Genomic DNA, 21,558 nt, shown 5'->3' with positions numbered 1-21,558 from the left:
TTTTTTAATAAGTTTTTATTTGCTCATAATTTGGATAGAATTTTTCGTATGAAAACAAGATATTTTTATGTTATATACATATAAAAAAATTTTGAATGGGTTAGGTTTATTAAAAAAAAAGAAAAACTATTTCTGAAGCATCATAATTCTTAGAAACCAATTTAAAATATATAAATAAAAACTTATTTACACTATTTTCGCCAAGTTTACATGTAAATTATTAGAAAGTATTTTTGTGTCCTAGACCTAAAATAATATTAATTAAATGTAGGCCAAAAGACTTATTCTTATCTAAGATATAATGAAATCTCAAAGTCATATCATTCAATTTTTAAAAATTTAAATACTCATCTATGAGACAATTTTTGTTAAAAATCTTAGTTAAGATTAAAGGTAAAACCGTTATTTATTAAAAAAATTAAAGTTTTATCGTATTTTTTTCTCCCAAGTTTAAAACTTGCAATTTCCCCCCATCCAAGTTTAAAAAATGATAATTTCCTCTAGGGTTATTTTCCTCTTTTCTCCTACAAGAATCCGTTGTCTCTAACTATCGGTCGTCCTCCCTCCCGCTTTATTTCTCTCTCTTGGCCTTTTTTTGACCATCGATCGATGAAAATAGATTTCTAGACAAAAATGGTTTAGATTTTTATATGATTTTTGTCGATCCATGGTTGGAGAGAGGTTGAGAGGGAAAGATAAAACGGGAGGGAGGACGACTGACAATCAGAGAAGACTAAAAATTTGGGTCAGGGGAGGGGGAATGTTAGATTTTTAAATTGAGGGGGAAGGAGAATGTGAGATTTTTAAATTAAGAGGGAAATGTGATAATAGTTTAGTTTTTAAAATTTTTTTTTTTAAACGACTATTTTACCGTTAATCATAACTAAAATTTTTAATAAAAATTTTATTATAAGTGGATATTTGAGTTTTTAAATATTGAAAGGTATGACTTTAGAATTTCACTTTACCTTGGATGAGAACAAGTCTTGTGGTCTTAAATGTAAGATGAGTAGTGTAATACCCCAACAAGAATTAATTGACTTGCTTTAACAAAAAGATTAGGAGTGCCCTCTATATATATATATTTATAAAAAAAAACCTTAAAATTCTACCAAGCAATTATTTTAAATACATATAAGCTGGAATTTGAGCATACCTACCAAGTTGTATTCTATTAATTTTCTTCAGCCACTTCGTGGCTGGTTGCTCATATATATAATAATTAAATAATTCTTAATGTCAAAATGTGACATAATTCTCACCAGTCACCATTAAATAAATAATTGTTTTTTTTTAAATCACAAATATAATTTATATTGATTGAACAAATAAATTTAAAATATAATTATAGTATTTATAATTATTATAGTAAATAAATTAAAATTTTATAAAAATAATAAAAACTCAAGACCAAATCTTCTGGTGTATCAATTTTGTTAATCCTCATACAATTAACTAAATAATTGTTGAATAATAGAGGTTCAATGCATCTTCATGAGATAAATATAATTAATTAATAACGTATAATTAAAAAATTCCGAGCTGGGATCTTTGAATTGAGTAGTTTGAAAACGAAGGGCACCTTTGGTGGCTTGTGAATATTCATCCATCATATGAAAAAAGTCAAAGACACAAAGTCAACTCTTCAAAGACTTGAAACCGCGTTTCCTGACAATTATTTGCCCAGACAATACGCTTTTCTTTATTAAGATTTTGAATGAACTGTTCAGTTTCCTCCTCACCAATTTCAATCATTATAGTCAAATAATGGATAATATCTCACATCAAAAATCAAATTTTTTATATTATATATTATATTATATTATAAAATATATTTTTAAAAATATAATAAAATAATAAAAAAATTTAATTAATATGTTATTATTTTAAAAAATATCACTAACACCTCTAAAAATTTAAAATTTTTATATATATTTCTATTATATTTTTATTTTTTCAAAAACATATTAATCTGTATTAATAGTATGTATCGTATCATAAGATACTTATCTTTTCATATGATATATTTATTATATTGTATTAATTTGATATATTTTATTATACGTATTATTTTTTATTTATATTATATCATATTATAAAATATATATATTTTTTATTTATATCATGTTATATTATAAGATATGATATAAATAGAAAATATGCGTATAATACTGTGTAAATAGATAGTGGAAATGCATTCTGACGTGAATGATATTCCTCAAAACGACAAAAATGAGACGCCGAAATTCTTGCTATGCAAAAACAAAAATTTTCAAAGTCGTCGAAGCTGAAGGTTGGAGGGTTGTTTTTTAATTGCAAGTGGTGCATTTTCCGCCATTGACTTGCATGGTATTTAAACTCAGCAATGGAGCCAAAGGAGAGGCTGCTACTGAAAATTATTACAAATCAATATATATAATACAGAAAGCGTGTAATAATAACATATGGGCCAAAGGACTTAGTCCCACCTTGAAAACCTAACAACGAGATGGACTTACATACGACTAGAGTGGTGGAGAGACCGAAAGAGAGAGAGAAGTTGACGAGGGAGAACACCAATAATCAGGAAGAAGATGTTCATTGGAAAGGAGGAGAAAAAATCTTAATAAAGAATAATCACTTTTTAAAATTTGGATTAAAAAATTATTAGATCTTTAGATTAAAAAAAATGTGATAAAATTTTAGTTTTTATAATATTTTTAATTAAATGACAATTTTACATTTACCTTTAACTTTAATAATAAAATTTAATAGATGAATAAATATTTAAGTTTTTAAAAGATAAATAGTAAAAATGTGAAAAAAAAAATCTTTGGATGGGAATAAGTCCTTTGGCCTAACATATGTAACAATTAGTTCAAATTTGGACCGATGTAAAAGAATAATAAAGTTGAATATAATTTGATTTGATTATATTATTAAATTGTCTTGCCCCAAAATGTTCAAATTGTGTTCTAGAGTCAATCTATCTTACGATATATATCCATAATAGGTTATGTATATACAACTAGAAATAAAATTAGTAAGTATGTATATTTATATAGATGCTAAGATGAATGCTTATAGAATAGTAAAACTGTGATAAAGAGATTAACGTATGTCTTGATCAAGAAAATCTTATGTAAACATTAGTAATCAATCTAAAAACATTTATAGTTATCCTAATCTCAGACAGGTATAATATAATAAAATTATCGTTTTGTTGAATGTGTCTATAAAAAAATAAGTGACAAATCTTGTGTATCGACTTTGTTTCATAACAATTTGATGCACCCACATAAATATATGTTGTTTATATGTTCATTAGATTAACTTTTTAACGGATTTCATATGAATAGTAACTTTAATATTTGTAGAAAAAATCATTTAATGGATAGTCCATATGATCCTTCGATTTGAGATAACCAAAGTATTGCATGGATCTATATTGTCTTTTCCCTTTATATGTTTGACTTGCAAAAGAGTATTGTGAAAGCCAGTGACTCCATTTGACTAACTGAGGGTTAGGTAAGTCTTTTGGCCTTGGGCTCTATATCATTTTCATAATAAAAATCATAGTTCTATCAAAATTCCTTCAAGAAAATAATTTAGTTGGAACTGGTTGAAATTTCTTCACAATAACATCATTTTAGAAGAAAGCTCTTACAGAAACGATTCTACTTGAAGAAAATTTTATCCAGTGGGTACCATTGGTCTAGTCATTGGGAGACCTTTGTTTCAAAGAGCAACTGAATAATACAGAGAGGCTGCAGGGCCCCAAAGATCATGAAGAGGGTAAACTGTGCAATGGATCATTTCTCTCTATGTCCTTACTCAGACAGTTCACAATATCATTTAGGAAAAAAAGCATAAAAGTGACATTGTTTGTTAAAGTACTCATTCTCTTAGGCTTTCACTATCCTCATTCATGGTGATTGTTTCTCTTGTATTATCAGTTTTCAAGTTCAATGCCACTCCCGTTTGTTTTTCGAGCTAACTCCATTGCCAAGCACTCTTTCAGTACTTCCACCACTTCATTCATGTATGGCCTTTCAGAAGGAGCATGAGATGAGCATTTCAGTGCTAGCTCAACAGCCCTCTTTGCAGAAATTATTTCATAATCTCCCAATAACCCTGGATCAATAATACCTCCAATACCTCCTCCTTCAGCAATGGAAGAAACCAGCTTACTTATGTGAATATGGTTATCTTCATTTTCTATTTTTGTTATCACGGGTCGGCTTGTAAATATCTCTAGAAGAACAACCCCAAAACTGTAAACATCACTTTTCTCATTCAACCGACTTTTTACATGCTACCTGCATAAAAATAAAACAAATCAACTCAAAGCTGATGAAAAAGTAATGCATTTAAAATTTTGTAATGTGCCCAATGGATATTTACTTACTCGGGATCCAGGTAGCCAGGGGTTCCAGCAACACCTGTGGACACATGACTGCAATCTTCTATGGGAAAGATTTTGGATAGGCCAAAATCAGCTAATTTGGCCTCAAAATTTTCATTTAATAAGATATTTGTGGACTTAATATCTCTATGGATTATGGGTGGCTTACAGTCTTTGTGCAGGTACTCCAATCCTGCACTTTCAAGAAAATGTTACTTCTCTATTATCAGGTAAACTGAATGCTAAAGGTCTTGTTTGAAGAATTTGGCTGCTAACCTTGAGCAGCATCCACTGATATCCTCAATCTGTCTTCCCAACTCAAAATAGGTGCATTTCCATCTGCATTAACACAAGAAGTTCTCATAAAATCAAGATTAATACCTGAGCTAATAAAAGAAATTTAGCTACAAGTTTGAGGGGATCGACCTGAAAGGCGTCGCTGCAAGTTCCCATTTGCCATGTATTCATATATAAGTCCCATATGGGCGCCCTCTTTGCAGTACCCAACAAAGTTTGTCAGGTTTCTATGATGCACTTTCGTCAAAATTTTGAGCTGAAATTGAAACCCACAACTTAATCCAATGGAAAACGAAATGAGGCCTAAATATCTGCATAAGTTACAGTCGCATAGCTACCTCTGTGATAAACTCTTTATATCCTTGTCTTGAAGAAGAAGAGAGCATTTTCACAGCTACTTGAGAGCCATCCAAGTTGCCATGGTAAACTGTTCCAAATCCTCTTCTTCCAAGAACCCTCCCGAAGTTATCAGTTATCCTCAAGACCTCTGAATATGTGAAGTGTCGACCTCTTAACTTGAATGAAGCTTTTGCTTTGTCTTCAATAGCTGACATAATGTTCACAGACTTAACAATGAGCAAAAATCTATAAAGGGATCTTATGCTGCAGGAATATTTTGTCTAAATGCAGCAACTTTGGTCCTCTACCTTGTTTTCTTCTTCTTAGACTCCACCAAGTAGCCAGTGCTATCAAGATAACAAACAATGTGGCAGATGATGCTACTACTGGAATAATAACAAACCTTACATTGTCCTTCCTTTGGCATGACAATGATTCACAAAGATGTGGATTCCCAGAAACACTTAACAGTTACATGGTGGCGGATGAAACTAAAAGTTAGGCAACTGAAATTATTCTCTTATTGCTGGCATGAGATATCAGACACAGCATATGTGTGTGTGTGTGTGTATATATATATATATATATATATATATATATATATATTTATATGTTTATACCTTAACAATAATGAATGGTTGTCTGATCGTTTGATGAGTTCAACCGGAAGAGAACCTGTGAGGTTGTTTCCTGTTAAGTTTCTCCAAAGTCAATCATAGGAAAACTGATCTTCTTTTACATTCTTTCCCAACATTTCACTTATACTCTCAATCACAATTTACTTACAGGACCCTCAGAGATGAAAGTTCAGCTAAAAATTCAGGTACTGATCCAGTCAAATCATTGAGTGATAAGTCCCCAAAAGATACTGATGCATATCAGTTTTCATATGATATATAAATTGATCAGTAACTCACAAGTTGAAGTGACAATATTAATATGCTTACAGCTGTTCTATCATTGTGAGATTGATCAGAGATGGAGATATCTCTCCAGTCAAACCAGATGTGGACAAGTTCCTGCAGAAGCTTGCATTAATTTGAAGAAGAACTTGCAATTCAAATTGCTTGTCTTTAGGCATATACTTACAAGGATATAATTTGAGGTGGATCATTACCATTGTAGCTGCAATTAATACCACTCCACAAATATGCAATAGGGGCACAGGGATCTCCTTGCCAGTTTCTCTTCACTCCATAACTCGACTTGATTTTCATGATAGCATCAACTAATATTTTCTCAGTGTAAGAAGAGAAGAAAAATCGAATGTATGCATACATGAAAGTGCAGGTGTTATGGGAAGAAACTACCATCTTTTCGGTCTGTTTTTGACTGTGAGCCTTTGCTCACAGAGTACACTTTGACCGCATTAAAGATGGGAAAAAGAGTTGAATTTTCAGTTCCTTGAATAGAAAATGAAAGATTTCCACCGGCCGAGGGTGAAATTTTCATTCTCATATCCATGTGAGCATTAAGGCATATGAAGTTGGCCTAATTAAAGCATAAGTTGGGAAGAACTTACAATCATTTTGCTCTGTTTGCGACTGGAAGAAATATACCACAGAGTATGCTTCAAGCGCGTTAAGGATGGGAGGCTGAGTTGCTCTTTCAGTTCTTTGAATCGAAAAGGTATAATTTCCACCAGTCAAGGCTGAGGTGCTGTAGACTGTCGTTGTGGACAAGTACTTAGGCATTAAAGGTCCAAACCAGTACTCACCAGCCACAGAAATTTTCATTTCTCTGATCTCATTGGCTGGCAGCGACACAACTTCAGCAAAGTGCAAGTAGACATAAAACTGGAGACTGGCATCAACAGTATCCAGGAAAAAGTCCAAAGAGCCATTAACATTTTCCGGTGCTGCCGCCGTGCTCATTACGACCCGCGCCACTTGAAAAACATTACTAATGTTAGCATCAATAGTTAAATTGGTACTCAACTGTCCCCAACCAACCGAATTATACGGATTCCATATACGATCATAAACATCATCTTTATACCTGATATATCAAACGTCATTTTCAATATAAAATCCAGCTTACATAAAGTATATATATACCAAACTCAATGGCAATTGAAAAAGGCTCACCTAACTTTCTGATTGGTTAATGAAGCAACATCAAGGCGAACGTGGAGATTCAACGATCCTGATTCAGTAGTGTAACTGGTATTTTTCAGAGGTCTAATCTCTAATGCATTAATGAAAGGTGTCCCATAGCCAGTATTCACAAGACAGACATGGAAGTAACTTGTTGGGAGGACATGGATGAGCTCCCTAATTAGAGTAGTTGATGCATTTTTTAACGTTACTGTTACCCATTTATTAGGCCCTGCATAGAGATCAAACTGCGGAAGATTTCCAAGCTCATCATAGTTGCCATACATGAAATATGCCCTGATCAAATATTTGTTGCCCTTTGTGAGGTTGAACATGTAACAGTTTCTTTCACCATCAGGGAAACTTCTAACATGCCACAGCTGCTGTTCTTTGCCCGTTCGAAATTCGCATAATGTGCTCTTAATGATTCCAGTTTCAATGTAACCATCATCGGAAATGTAATCTATCCCAGTTGTTGGCTCAGTGTAGCTATTATTAGTACCGTTCGGTAACCCGCAATCCAAACTGATGAATCCTGTAAAGAAGCAGAGGGAAAAATAGTCTTACATTCATTCTTCAAGAAATAGGACTAAAATTGTGTTATTTTGAAGGAGAAATAAACCTGTTTGTCCCTGTGCTTGAGCCTGCAAAGCTGCAAGAGCTAGACTGACAAGATCTGCAGAGAGGAAACGTTTAAACATAGCGGCTATCATCTTCTCCAACTGGTGTCCAAGTCTTTCATCACCAAATAGGGAGCCTGTATTTATAAACTTCATATTGCATATGTATGAAGAAATGGTACAATATTTTGGCAACTTGTTGATTATTTAATTTGTGGAATTGCATGAATTAAAAATTTGGGAAGCACATGGAAACACGATTTAACTTGACTTTATGCCTATTTATAAGCTAATGGGAAGGAAAATTAGCCTGCATAAGAATAATACTATATGTACAATTTTATACGTAAACAACGATATATCATTATATGATTAGATAGTTAAAAGTTAAAGATAAAATAATACTCAATTATATAATAACACATCGTTGTTTGTGTGTATAGTTTTACTGAAAAAGAAGTAATTTTCATAAGTCTAATCTCTAATGCGTTTGGTGGCAATGATTTGCCCAGACAATTAACTGTTCAGTTCCCTACCAATTTCAATTCCTCCGGGAATTGTCTGTAAATTGGACAAAAAACTGCACCACTTCTTCTAGCCAACACTAACAATGCCTGGCAAGGAGGAAACTCAGATGATAGTTTAAAAAAATCGATAATTTTTTTTCCTTAATTGTCAAAATATTATTGCATAAAAAATAAGACGCTCAAATTCTCGGCATACAAAAAAGAAAAGGGCAAAAAGATTTTTTCCCGTGAAATCCTAAACTCATCCCTCCAATTTTAAAAATCCAAACACCCACCCATAAATAAATTTATGTTAAATATTTCAATTAGAGTTAGAGGTAAAACTATCATTTATTAAAAAAATTTAAAAAATTAAAGTTGTATAACATTTTTCTCCTCAAGTTTAAAAACTCACAATTTTCTCCCCAACCCAAAGTTTAAAAAGTGAACAATACCCCCTAAGGTTTTTTCCACTTCTCTCTAGTTTCGATTCTCCATCTCCGACTGTCGACTGTCCTTCCTCATACCTTATCTCTTCCTCTAGTTTGTCTCCCCTCCCTCTTCGGTGATCTTTGACCGAAATGATGACAAAATCATCTTCGTCTCAGATGAAGATGATAGATCTTCATTTCAAACGAAGATGTGTTGTTTTCATGTTTTTGTCTGAGACAAAGATGATTTCGTCTTTGTCTCAACTGAAGACGATCAAAAAGGGAAGTGAGAGAGACTAGAAGGGAGAGATAAGATAAGAGAGAGGATAGTCGAAGATGGTGAATCGTTGTCGAAGAGAAGAATAACAAACCCTAAGGGTTTATTTGTCACTTCTCAAACTTTAGGTTTAAGGGAAATTATGAGATTTTTAAATCTGAGAAGGAAAATGTAATAAAACTTTAATTTTTTTAAATTTTAGTGAATAATGATTTTATCCTTAATTTTAATTGAGATTTTTAATAAAAATTTATTTATAAATAAGTGTTTAAGTTTTAGAAAGTTAGAAGATAGGAATTTAATTTTTTTTTATATCTTGGGTGGAAATAAGTCTTTTTGGCCAAAAGAAAATTTTCAAAGTCTTTGAAGAGAAAGGTTGGCAGGTTTTTCTTTTAATTGCAAGTGGTGCATTTTCTACCACCATTGACTTGCATGCCTTATGGTCTAAATTCAGCAACGGGGCCAAAAGAGACGCTGCTACTGAAAATTATTATAAATTAATAAATATTGGTGATGTGATAAATAATATAAAAAATAATTTTATTATTATTTTTATTTTAGTTATTAAAAAATTAGTAAAATAATCTTAATTTTATTATATTTTTATATTTATTTATTAATTTTTTTACTATATAAATAATTTTATTTTTTATTAATATAACAAATAATATAAAAAATATTTAAAAATAATTATACATAAATATATTTATGTAAATTAATTATTTAGTATTTTTTATTAACTCTAATCAAATATAATAATTATTTATATGTATAAATTTTTATTAAATTTTATCATATATAATAATAATTTATATCTAATAATCTTTTAAAATATTTCATTTTTTAAAATAAAACACTATCTGCACTAAATGCATCCTTATGGAAACGATTCTACTTGAAGAAATTTTATCAAGTGGGAACCATTGGTCTGGTTATTGGGAGACCTTTGTTCCACAGAGCAACTGACGAATTCAGAGAGGCTGCAGGGCCCTAAAGATTATGAAGAAGGCAATCTGTGCAATGGATCATTTCTCTCTATGATCTTAATTTGACAGTTTCACAATATCAATTAGGAAATTAAGAAAATAAAACTGGCATTGTTTGTTAAAGTACTCATTTTATTAGGCTTTCACTATCCTCACTCAGAGTGATTGTTTCTCTTCAATTATCAAGTTCAATGCCACTCATGCCTGTTTTTCGAGCTAACTCCATTGTCAAGCACACTTTTAGTTCTTCCACTACTTCATTCATGTATGGCCTTTCAGAAGAAGTATGAGAAGAGCACTTCAGTGCTAGCTCAACAGCCTTCTTTGCAGAAATAATTTCAAAATCTCCTAGTAACCCCGGATCAATAACATCTTCAATATTTCCTCCTGCAGCAATGGAAGAAACCAGCTTACTTATGTGAATGTGATCATCTTCATTTTCTACTTTAGTTATCACGGGTCGACTTGTAAATATCTCCAAAAGAACAACCCCGAAACTGTAAACATCACTTTTCTCATTCAACCATCGTTTTACATGGTACCTGCATATAAATAAAAAAAATCAACTCAAAGCTGATGAGAAAAATAATACAGTTAAAATGTTGTAATTTGTCCAATGAATGTTTACTTACTCAGGATCCAGGTAGCCAGGGGTTCCAGCAACACCTGTGGACACATGACTGCACTCTTCTATGGGAAAGATTCTGGATAGGCCAAAATCAGCCAATTTGGCTTCAAAATTTTCATTTAGTAAGATGTTTGTGGACTTAATATCTCTGTGGATTATGGGTGGCTTACAGTCTCTATGCAGGTACTCCAATCCTGCATTTTGAATTTCAGGAAAATGTTACTTCTTTCATATCAGGTGAATGCTAAAGGTCTTGTTTAAAGAATTTGGTTGCTCACCTTGAGCAGCATCCACCGATATCCTCAATCTCTCTACCCAACTCAAAATAGTTGCATTTCTATCTGCATTGAATAAACATTTCTCTACTTTTATTGTCAGAAAAAGTTCTCATAAAATCCAGATTAATACCAGAGCTAATAAAAGAAATTTAGTTACGAGTTTGAGGGGATCGACCTGAAAGACGTTGTTTTAAGTTTCCATTCGCCATGTATTCATATATAAGTCCCATATGGGCGCCCTCTTTGCAGTACCCAACAATGTTTGTCAGGTTTCTGTGATGCACTTTCATCAAAATTTTGAGCTGAAATTGAAACCCATAACTTAATCCAATGGAAAACGAAACAAGGCCTAAATATCTGCATAAGTTACAGTCATATAGCTACCTCTGTGATAAACTCTTTATATCCTTGGCTTGAAGAAGAGGAGAGCATTTTCACAGCTACTTGAGAGCCATCCAAGTTGCCATGGTAAACGGTTCCAAATCCTCCTCTTCCAAGAACCCTCTTGAAGTTATCAGTTATCCTCAAGACCTCCGAATACGTGAAGTGTCGACCTCTTAACTCGAATGAAGCTTTTGCATTGTCTTCAATAGCTGATACAATGATCACAAACCTGATTAATGAGCAAACATCTATAAAGGGATCTTGCTCAGAAGGAATATTTTGTCTGAATGAAGCAACTTTTGGTCCTCTACCTTGCTTTCTTCTTCTTAGACTCCACCAAGTTGCCAATGCTATCAAGATAACAAACAATGCAGCAGATGATGCTGCTACTGGAATAATAACTAATCTAACATTGTCCTTCCTTTGGCATGACATTGATTCACAAAGATGTGGATTCCCAGAAACACTTAACAGTCATATGGTGGCAGATGAAAATAAAAGTTAGTGCATCTTAAATAATTCTCTTTATGTTGGCATGAGATATCAGACAGAGCGTATATATAAATATTAATACCTTAACAGTAATGAATGGTTGTTTGATCTTTTGATGAGGTCAGCTGGAAGAGAACCTATGAGGTTGTTTCCCGTTAAGTTTCTGCAAAGTCAATCATAGGGAAAATGATCTTCTTTTACATTCTTTGCCAACATTTCACTTATACTCTCAATCCCAATTTACTTACAGGACCTTCAGAGATGACAGTTCAGCTAAAAATTCAGGCACTGATCCAGTCAAATCATTGAGTGATAAGTCCCTGAAAGATCCTGATGCTTGTCAGTTTTCATATCATATATAAATTGATCAATAACTTACAAGTTGAAGTGACAATATTAATGTACTTACAGCTGTTCTATCATTGTGAGATTGATCAGAGATAGAGGTATCACTCCAGTCAAACCAGATGAGGACAAGTTCCTGGAGAACTTGTTCTCATATCTATTAGTAACAAGTTTGCACTAATTTGAAGAAAAACTTGCATCAAATTGCTTGTCTTTACACATATACTTACAGGGATATAATTCGAGATGGATCATTACCATTATAGCTGCAATTAATACCATTCCACAAATATGCAATAGGTGCACATGGGTCTCCTTGCCAGTTTCTCTTAACTCCATAACTGGACTTGATTTTCATGATAGCATCAACTAACATTTTCACAATGTAAGAAGAGAAGAATTTTAGAATGTATACATACATGACAGTGAGAATGAAAATTATTAAGTGAAGGTATTTCAGGAAGAAGCTACCATCTGTTTGGTCTGTAGGTGACTGTGAGCCTTCGGGCACAGAGTACAGTTCGACTGCGTTAAGGATGGGAGGAAGAGTTGAATTTTCGGTTCTTTGAATGGAAAATGAAAGATTTCCACCGGCCGAGGGTGAAATGGTTTTGACAGAGGTTGTTGACAAGTAATTAGGAGTGAAAGGTCCATACCAGTGCTTTCCATCCACAAATAGATTCATTTCTCTGGACTCATTGCTTGGAAGCTTCAGAATTTCAGCAAAGTGAAAGTAGACATAAAAATGGTGGGTAATATGATCAATATGCATGAAAAAATCCAAGGAGGAGCTCAAGTTTGCTGGCACAACAGCCGTTCTCATGACTACAGAAGGTATTTTGAAAGAATCACTAGAATTAAAATCAATAGCAAGATTAGTACTCAGCTGCCTCCAACCATCAGAAATATAATTCCACCATGTTCTATCATAAACATCATCTTCAAACCTGAATTAGCCATCAAATTCAATGTAAAAACAACTAAAACTATCACAGCTATCAGAAAAATACTAATTAGCAATGCAAAATGTTTCACCTGACAGTCAGATTGTATATTGAACCAACATCAAGCCGAGAGTGGAGGTTCAATGAAACAGACTGATCAGTCCCATATGCGGCAATTTCCATAGGCCTAATCTCAAGAGCATTTATGAAAGGAACCCCAGAACCAGTATTCACCAGACAGACCTGTAAATAGCTTGTTGGGAGGACATGGATGAGCTCAGCGAATAAATCACGAGATACGCTTGTTATTGATATTGTTGCCCACTTATTCGGCCCTGTATAAAGATCAAATTGGCGTAATTTTCCCAGCCCATCATAGTTACCATACATGAAATATGCCCTGATCAAATATTTACTGCCCTTTGTGAGGTTGAAGCTGTAACAGTTTCTGTCACCTTCAGGAAAGCTTCTAAGATGCCACATCTGCTGTTGCCTACCGATGTCGAATTCAGGCAGTATTCTCTTAGCAACTCCAGTTTCAACGAAAGAATAATCTGAAATGTAATTTATGCCCGTTGTTGTTTCAGTGTAGTTCAAAGAATCCCTTGGTAAGCCGCAATCCAGGCTTATGAAACCTGTGAAAAACAAAAAGCAGAAAGATTGTTGATTAAAGATTGCAGAGATTATATTATATATATTTCGAAGCTGTAGATTCTTGATTCAATTAACCTGTTTGATTCCTGGCATTAACCTGCACAACTGCAAGAGATAAACCAGCAAGAACTGCAAAGAGGAAACCTCCGAACTTATTCATTAACATAATATAATCTCCAAGCTTTTAATTTTTGCAGGAAAGCGAGGTATCTATCACCATCTGGTTACTCACCTTCATGAAAAAGCTGATATATGAATAAAATATTAACAATATATTAAGCAACTTGCCTAAAAAATATCATTTGTTTCTTAAGTGAACAGTATGAAGTTTTACCAATACTCACTCTCCAAGATAATTATTGCATAATTCCTGTCAAATGAGAACTAAGATGACCAGTTTTTCACCTATAGATTGAACTAAATGAGTTAACTGAACCAGGCTGGCCGTTACCTGGCACGAAAATAACTTTCTGGTCGTAGCCAACTTTGGCCTGATACGAAAAAACCTGGGATGTGCAAGGTGCGAGGGTTAAATGAGTCTTGTCCCAGACCGTGAGATAAAGTCCACAAGTAGGCCTAATACTGTAATAACTAATTTTTAAATTTTTTTAGATAAATTAATCCATTTGATACGGCTTACTGTTATAACAAGTCAAAATAATTAAAAATTTTAATTTTATATCACTAAAAAAAAGAAAAAATTATTTTTAGGTTGGCTCCCAAAGGGCTCGCATGCCGACCTATTAAGAGTCCGTTGGGACATGCCCCGGATGCTCTAGATTAAACCTTGGGTCTTAAGATTTTACTGGGTTAACCCAGCACTTTGGTACAACTAGACATGTTAGCCCGATAGGCTAAGCCGAGGATCGCTCTGCGGAAACAACATGAAACTCATGACAAATGTAATATATACATAGTTATCAGTATCTTATAATATATGATATGTATTTTATAATATAATATGATATAAATTAAAAAAATATGTATTATTAATTATATTATAATTACTACGATACAATAGATATATCATAGATATAATATGTATTATTGACACAGATTGATATATTTTTTTGAGAAAATAATAATATAATAGAGATAAATATAAAAATTTTAAATTTTTATAATTATTCATAATTTTTTTAAAATAATAACATAATTGTTATACTTTTTATTATTTTATTTATTAAAAATTATATCTTATAATATAATATAATATAATATTAAATATATAATATATAAAATTAATTTTTTATTAAATTATGGATTACTATGATAGACATAAATATAAACTCTTAAAAGAGAATCTGCCAAACAGGAAGAAGTTCATGGCAAACGTGGCATATGCATAAGCTTATTCGATAGTCAGAGCAGCCACCTATTACCTGTATACGAAAATATATTTAAAAATGAAAGTTCCGTCAAGTCGTCGAAAATGGGAAAAAGCTTGGCAGGTCAAAGTTTAATTGCAATTAGTGCTTTTTCTCCGTTTGACTGACGTTCATACAGGTTTAAAGTCAGCTATGGAGACAGAAACAGGAGCTAATTTAGTACAGCCTGTCGTGTTTAGAGATCAAATCATGTCAAAAGTCGCCTATTAACGGGCCTTCAAAGGCACTTAATGAATCGGTTAACGAAATTATATATATTTTATATTTTATTATTTTTAAAAATTTTTAGTTATATTACAAATTTTATTATTTTTTAATAAATCATATAAAAATTGAACTCTGGATTTTGACCTAAAATCTTTAACTTGGTTTCCGTGGTTCGTGGGCTTTACATGATTCAAAATTTTATGGATCATATCTATATAGGCCGTACCAAAATTAGGTGATTTGGGCCGGGCCACAGATCTACCCGCCCACCTTTCTATGTCCCGTCACTGGATGTGGCACTTGCACTGTTATGCTTAGTGAAGATAATCATTAAAATAAAGAAAGGTTATCCAATATATATATATATATAATCAACAATACTCAATAACTAATATTAGTTCATATATCTAAAGGTTATGGTATACAAAAATTAAAATTTTAGGAATTCAAACAAATTTGATTTTGCCATAGATAATTTGAAAATGCCTATCGACTTAACCAATTGTTAATCTAACGAAATTGGTATTCCTTTCACAAATACTCTCAAATCACGATATTTAGAATGAAAAAATTTATCATTCATTAACTTAGGAAAATGTACTCAATTTCCTTTTAGAATGGTTTACTGGATCTTCCAGTCAAAAACTTAATAAACTTAATATCAGACGCGAATTATCATAATACAAATTTTGTATATGAATTGCAATAGACATTCTATAAATTTAATCATGGTATTCCCAGAAAAATAAACTCACTGGTGTATAGGGAAATTAATTAAAATAAGTCAAAATCTATCCGATTATATATTTTTAGTCCAAGGTAAAAAAGTTTGATCTATTTAAGTAAACAACAATTTTTTTACCCATTTTACCCTTATGTTGAAAAAACAAGTAAAATCCAAAGTGAAAAACTTTAAATGTTACTTTTGGTGAAAACGGAAAAGAAAAGGCCGAAATCAAAAATCAGAAAATGCAAGGCGAAAATCATCGACGAATATCCTACAATCAACAAAATATATAGAAACAACAATATATTGACAATGGCTTCACATGTTAGTTACCATTTGCATTTATTTATTTGGTTTATGTTATTTTTATTGATCGAGTATAAATAATCTAGTGTGAGTATGATTGAATGTTGGGTGTTATTGATTGAATAAAAAACTATTTTTTTTAGAATGTGCATCGGTTGTAATGGTTACGGTGGTGGCTAGGGTTTTAGAGTGGAACCCTAAATTTGTCAACTTTTACATATGGATATTTTGAATGGTATATAAAGATGTAGTTTCGATGTTAATAGATGTCTGAAAGTGTAGAGTGTAGTCATCGAAGAGACAAAAATCACGCAAATTTACAAGCAAAATGCGCAAATCGCCCAAACATTATGCGTACTACGCCAATCGCACCGACTGTATAGAAACCATGCCATGCAACATCGCCAACTGCGCAATGTCACGCAATCACGCAAAATGCATCACGCAAACGCAAATCTCGCCAACCCCTCCAACCAAACCCCGCAAACCACTCCAACCCCTCAACCCCCGCAAACCTGCAAACCCTCAATCCCGCAAACGCAAACGCAAATCACGCAAGCACAAACCACGCAATTTGCCAGCTCCGATTTTCGTTTTTACTTAGATTTGGGTAATAAAACTATTGAATGTACAAATGTAACTATTTATAAAAAGATTCAAACACTCAAAGGTCATCATTAAAGTTTTCAACTTTTTATCTCTAGAAAAATTATTAGCTTCACAGTTTTCTTTATTTATATAAATGAAACGTAAAAGAAACTTATTTGCTATATAATGATGATGAATGACAGAGAAAACAGTTAAAATGTGTTGTCGTTGGAGTATTGATAAACAAAGAGCGTTGAAAAAAAAGATAATGGTGAAAATAAGATGAAAATTACAAAAGTAAATTAGCTAAGCAAAGTGAGAAAAAGTTATTATTGGAATAAAAATATTGGTTTGCTTATAAAAGTAAAAAGTACAATGGTTGGCCTAAAAACGTGTAAACAGAAATATTTTTACTTATTTTAATTAATTTCCCCTAGTGTATATATTTACTCGGGTTTTATTAAATTAATGTTTGTCCATATTCAAGAAATATTTTAGCATTCTCCCATTTGGGCATTAAGAAATATTCCATCTCCGAAATATTACATCTATGAAACTTTAACATAAAAGCTTTACTTAATTAAAATTGTTATTTAAGGTTTAAGTAGAGAAAGGTCATTCCCTGCATTTAGACAATTTTTAGGTGACTTTCAAAAGCTCTACAAATTCAGAAGTTGGACTCATTCCAATCTTTCTGTAATCCTATTTTAATTTTCTATTAATTACATATTAAGGATTCTATCCCTTGAGTGAATTCAGTTGAATTGTAGATTAAGTATAATAATACTATCTCTCCCTTATTGAAAAGGCTAGCTATCGCTTGAGGATTTTGACTAGTCACGGAAGCTCAAAGTCATGGGTTACTGCATGACATTTCATATAGTATCTGTTGTTAACACGATATTGCTACAGTACTTCCCTGAGAAGCTAAAATGGTGAAAATCCCTGGAGCTCTGAAGATTGATTGAACAACCTCTAGGCCTCTGTGATTGCCAGAAGAGTTAGAACTAGGAAGATGAGTAGAGGAATAATGGAATTTTGAGATGCCAACATTGTTAATTAGAAAACTAGTTCGAAGATCTTTAATAAAATAAAAGTGAAAATGTTGTGGAGAGATTTCTATGTTTCTGTTTGTTTCCCAGTAAAAAAGCTATATTCCTACCAGTTGAATTAAATTTTAGGAGTTTGGTGAAACCTAATTGTCATCAGACTTTCATCAAAGACCTGTTCCCATTCAAGGTATTGTAAAAGTTCAAACTCTTATTCTTTATCTTTTAAAAACTTAAATATTTAGCTGTAAACAAAATTTTATTAAAATTTCAGTTAGGATTATTTATTAAAAATTTTAAAAATTAAAATTTTATTGTATTTTCCTCACTAGATTTAAAAATCTCATGATTCTCTAAGGTTTGTTTTTCTTCTCTTCAGTAATAATTCACCATCTCCGAGTAACGATTCACCCTCTTTGGGCAACGATTCGTCATCTCTAACCATCAATCATCCTCTCTCTCAATCTCTTCCTTCCCTTTCTAGTCGTCTTTGACCAAATCATCTCATCTCTCAAATAAAGATCATTCGTCTTCATCTGAGCGTCTTCGTCTAGACTGAAGACAACGAGAGAAGGGTGAGAGAGATCAGATGAGAAAGAGGATGATCAAGTACCATAAACAGCGAATTGACACTGGAGAGAAGAGGAAAGAAAAATCTTAAGAGGTATTTATCACTCTTCAAACTTTGTGTTAAAGGAAATTGTAAAATTTTTACACTTAGGGAGTAAAATATGATAAAACTTTAATTTTTTAAATTTTTTAACAAATAATAATTTTACCTTTAACTCTTACTAAAAATTTTAGTAAAAATTTACTTATAAATAGATGTTTAAATTTTTGAAAGTTATAATATAAAAATTTGGATTTTCACTATACCTTAGGGGGGAGTAAGTGTTTTGGCCAAAATATTATCCCAAAGTGCTGAAACCAAAACCAAACGGCTAGTGGTTCGACTCCTCCCACTGTAACCCTCCAAACATAATGGTATATCTAGGATGAATTGCAGGACTCAGATTACATTATTTTTTACTAAAATTTTATGAGACTTCATTTGCAAGAGTTAAGTCATGAGGGGGTTACTTTCATATTTTTGAAAAATGTAACGACAACCGTAAATTATAATAGTCACCGCTACTCCCTATTGCATATAAGAAGGAGTGAAATATCTGTACGTTGTAGTTTGTTCATTTCATGAAAATGATGGAGTGAAGTGTGTAGCTACAATTACAAACGATAGAAGGTTTATTATATAGCATTTTGCACCAACAAAATTGACTCATGCCTAAAAATATTAAATGTACATCGTTTTTAATTAATGTGTCGGTCAAACATGTTAGTCGTTCCTCATAATTTGGTGGAAAACCACCGTTATATAACACATTTTATCTTTATACAATATATATTTTTTCTAATTCATATTTAATTAATTTTGAAAAAGGCAAATCTCCAACAGTAAGGTTATTATAAAACTTGACCTTTTTTATTTACTATTAATATAAGTGTTGCATAATTTGCCAACATTGTTATTTAGAAAACTAGTATGAACATCTTTTAACAAAATAAAAGTGAAAATGTTGTTGAGAGATGTCTATGTATCTCTTTGTTTCCCAGTAAAAAAGCTATATTCCTACCAGTTGAATTAAATTTTAGGAGTTTGGTGAAACCCTAATTGTCATCAGGCTTTCATGAATACAAGCTGGTCAGCATCGAAGCTCAGTCAGGATAATTATTTTCAAACATTCAAAGCATAAGGTTGCAAGCTACCACAGCTACAAAGTCAAATTGTTATACAGAAGAAACCTCTGATCTGTCATTAATAAACAGAAGAAAATATTACTTCCTTTTACAATTTAGTCTCCATTGTTATCAATCTGACGTTCTGATTTTGAACTTGATATTTATGTAAGAACACGGGCAATTTTGAGCAGGATGATAAAACTGACTAATCATTTTGACCGAATTATTAATTATAATCGTATCCGTTTGTTTTGATATATCTTAAAATCTTGATAAAAGAATATAATAATAAAGTTATAAATAATTAAGAAGAATAACTACACGGTTATTCGATTTTGTGTTAAAGATACGTAATTATACAATTAAGTGATTTTAAATTAAGAATAAAGTAATTTCTTATTATAATGAAAAACAAATAATAAGAATATTTATCTGGTTGTAATAAGTACTAGTTTCATGATTTTAACAATCAAATATTTATTTTTTTGTTAAAATTAAATAAACTAATATTTATAATGACAAGAAATATTTATCGTTGATATTATATTTAATTAATAATAATTATTGTTATAACAACAAAAATATTCATCATTGATATTATATTTAATAACCAATAATTATTATTATAACAATGAAAATATTTATCGTCAATATTATGTTTAATAATAAATAATTATTGTTATAATGATAAGGATATTCATTGTTGTCATTATTTTAACAACTAAAAAAAAATTATTTTAATTACGAAAATATTTGTTGTTATTAATTTTTTTTTATAACAAAATTTATCTATCTTATTATTTATATTAATTATAAAGGCTTTTTCTTGTCGTTAATTTTTTAACAAGTGAAATTATAAGGATGAGTGATAAAAAAATTATTTCTGTTATTAAAACTTTTCAACCATTATTTTAACGACTAAAAAAATTATTTTACTTACAAAAATATTTGTTGTTATTACTATTTTCAATAACAAAATTTATCCATCTTATTATTTATATTAATCACAAGAGTTTTTTTCTTATCATTAAAATTTTTTAATAATAGAAAACTAACTTTAAAGAATTGTATTTTTTTTTATTAGAGTTCTTTTTTTATAGTATTAAATAATGACATATTATTATTAATATATAAATTGATATTTGTTATAATTGCGTATAATATGAAATAAACTCAATTGGTATTTCAAAAAACATATAAATAAATTTCATAGTATAGATTAAATTGCAAACTTAGCACATGAAAACTCTGCCTCAGTGTGAATGAATTGAACCATTCATAATTTCAGATCTTGACAAATGGAATCGCTGAATAAATTCAATATACTGATCGGCATCAAAAGTCAAGTCTAGTGAGCACATTTCTGTGTGCCTCGCTTATCGTGAAAAGGAGGGAAATTAACGACATTCTGAAAGACAAAATATAAGATTGCAAGTTATCACATAGTCAAAATTTGATTTTAAATACCGAAAACATAGCTCAAGCAATAGAAGCGAATGTTTTATATTTAAAAGAATATAAATTTATATTATTAAGATCAAACTTTTGACTTAAATTTATTTGATTTAATAATTATAAGATTAATTATTAAACCTATAACAAAAATCTTCTAATTAAATAGATTATAAATCATATTTAGTTTATATACCGTTATAATTATAGTTATAGATAAAGATATATATTAAGTATGAGAAAATTTAATCAGGAATTAAATTCAAATATCATGAGCACATAAATTTACCATATGGAGAGAAAAGTAAATGAAAAATTATATTTACATTTATAAATATGAGATTCTGGCTGCTTGAACGATTCAACTAAGAATATAACTGCGGTCTGGTTAAACAATTAGTGGGAAACCAATCTTTGATTCAAGAACTTCGGCATTACATACC

At 31.2% G+C, this 21,558-nt stretch overlaps 1 protein-coding gene and 1 pseudogene across 1 annotated transcript; both read right to left on the bottom strand.

The window, feature by feature from the left end:
- Window positions 1-3,660: 3,660 nt before the first annotated feature.
- LOC123219004 lies at window positions 3,661-7,892 on the bottom strand (annotated as a pseudogene).
- A 2,075-nt stretch (window positions 7,893-9,967) lies between these two features.
- LOC123219003 (LRR receptor-like serine/threonine-protein kinase IOS1) lies at window positions 9,968-13,821 on the bottom strand. The gene is made up of 13 exons (XM_044640657.1): window positions 13,737-13,821; window positions 13,099-13,642; window positions 12,535-13,010; window positions 12,294-12,432; window positions 12,128-12,220; window positions 11,967-12,038; window positions 11,801-11,881; window positions 11,538-11,692; window positions 11,227-11,435; window positions 11,018-11,144; window positions 10,843-10,905; window positions 10,569-10,758; window positions 9,968-10,478 (listed from the first exon to the last, which is right to left on the bottom strand). Exons 1-13 carry the CDS (start codon window positions 13,819-13,821, stop codon window positions 10,112-10,114), a joined length of 2,601 nt encoding a protein of 866 aa, XP_044496592.1. The 3' UTR covers window positions 9,968-10,111.
- Between the last annotated feature and the right edge of the window lie 7,737 nt (window positions 13,822-21,558).

The sequence above is a fragment of the Mangifera indica genome, chromosome 6, assembly GCF_011075055.1.
Source record: "Mangifera indica cultivar Alphonso chromosome 6, CATAS_Mindica_2.1, whole genome shotgun sequence".
Lineage (NCBI taxonomy): Eukaryota > Viridiplantae > Streptophyta > Magnoliopsida > Sapindales > Anacardiaceae > Mangifera > Mangifera indica.
This window is presented reverse-complemented; position numbering and strand designations above follow the sequence as displayed.

What these genes read in the sequence shown, in the direction of transcription:
- LOC123219003 (XM_044640657.1), bottom strand. Translation starts at nt 13,821, where the DNA reads ATGAATAAGTTCGGAGGTTTCCTCTTTGCAGTTCTTGCTGGTTTATCT. An exon ending in ATAAAGAGTTTATCACAGAG is followed by an intron (nt 11,145 to 11,226) that starts GTAGCTATATGA and finishes TTTCAATTTCAG; the next exon opens with CTCAAAATTTTGATGAAAGT. An exon ending in CTTAAAACAACGTCTTTCAG is followed by an intron (nt 10,906 to 11,017) that starts GTCGATCCCCTC and finishes TATTCAATGCAG; the next exon opens with ATAGAAATGCAACTATTTTG.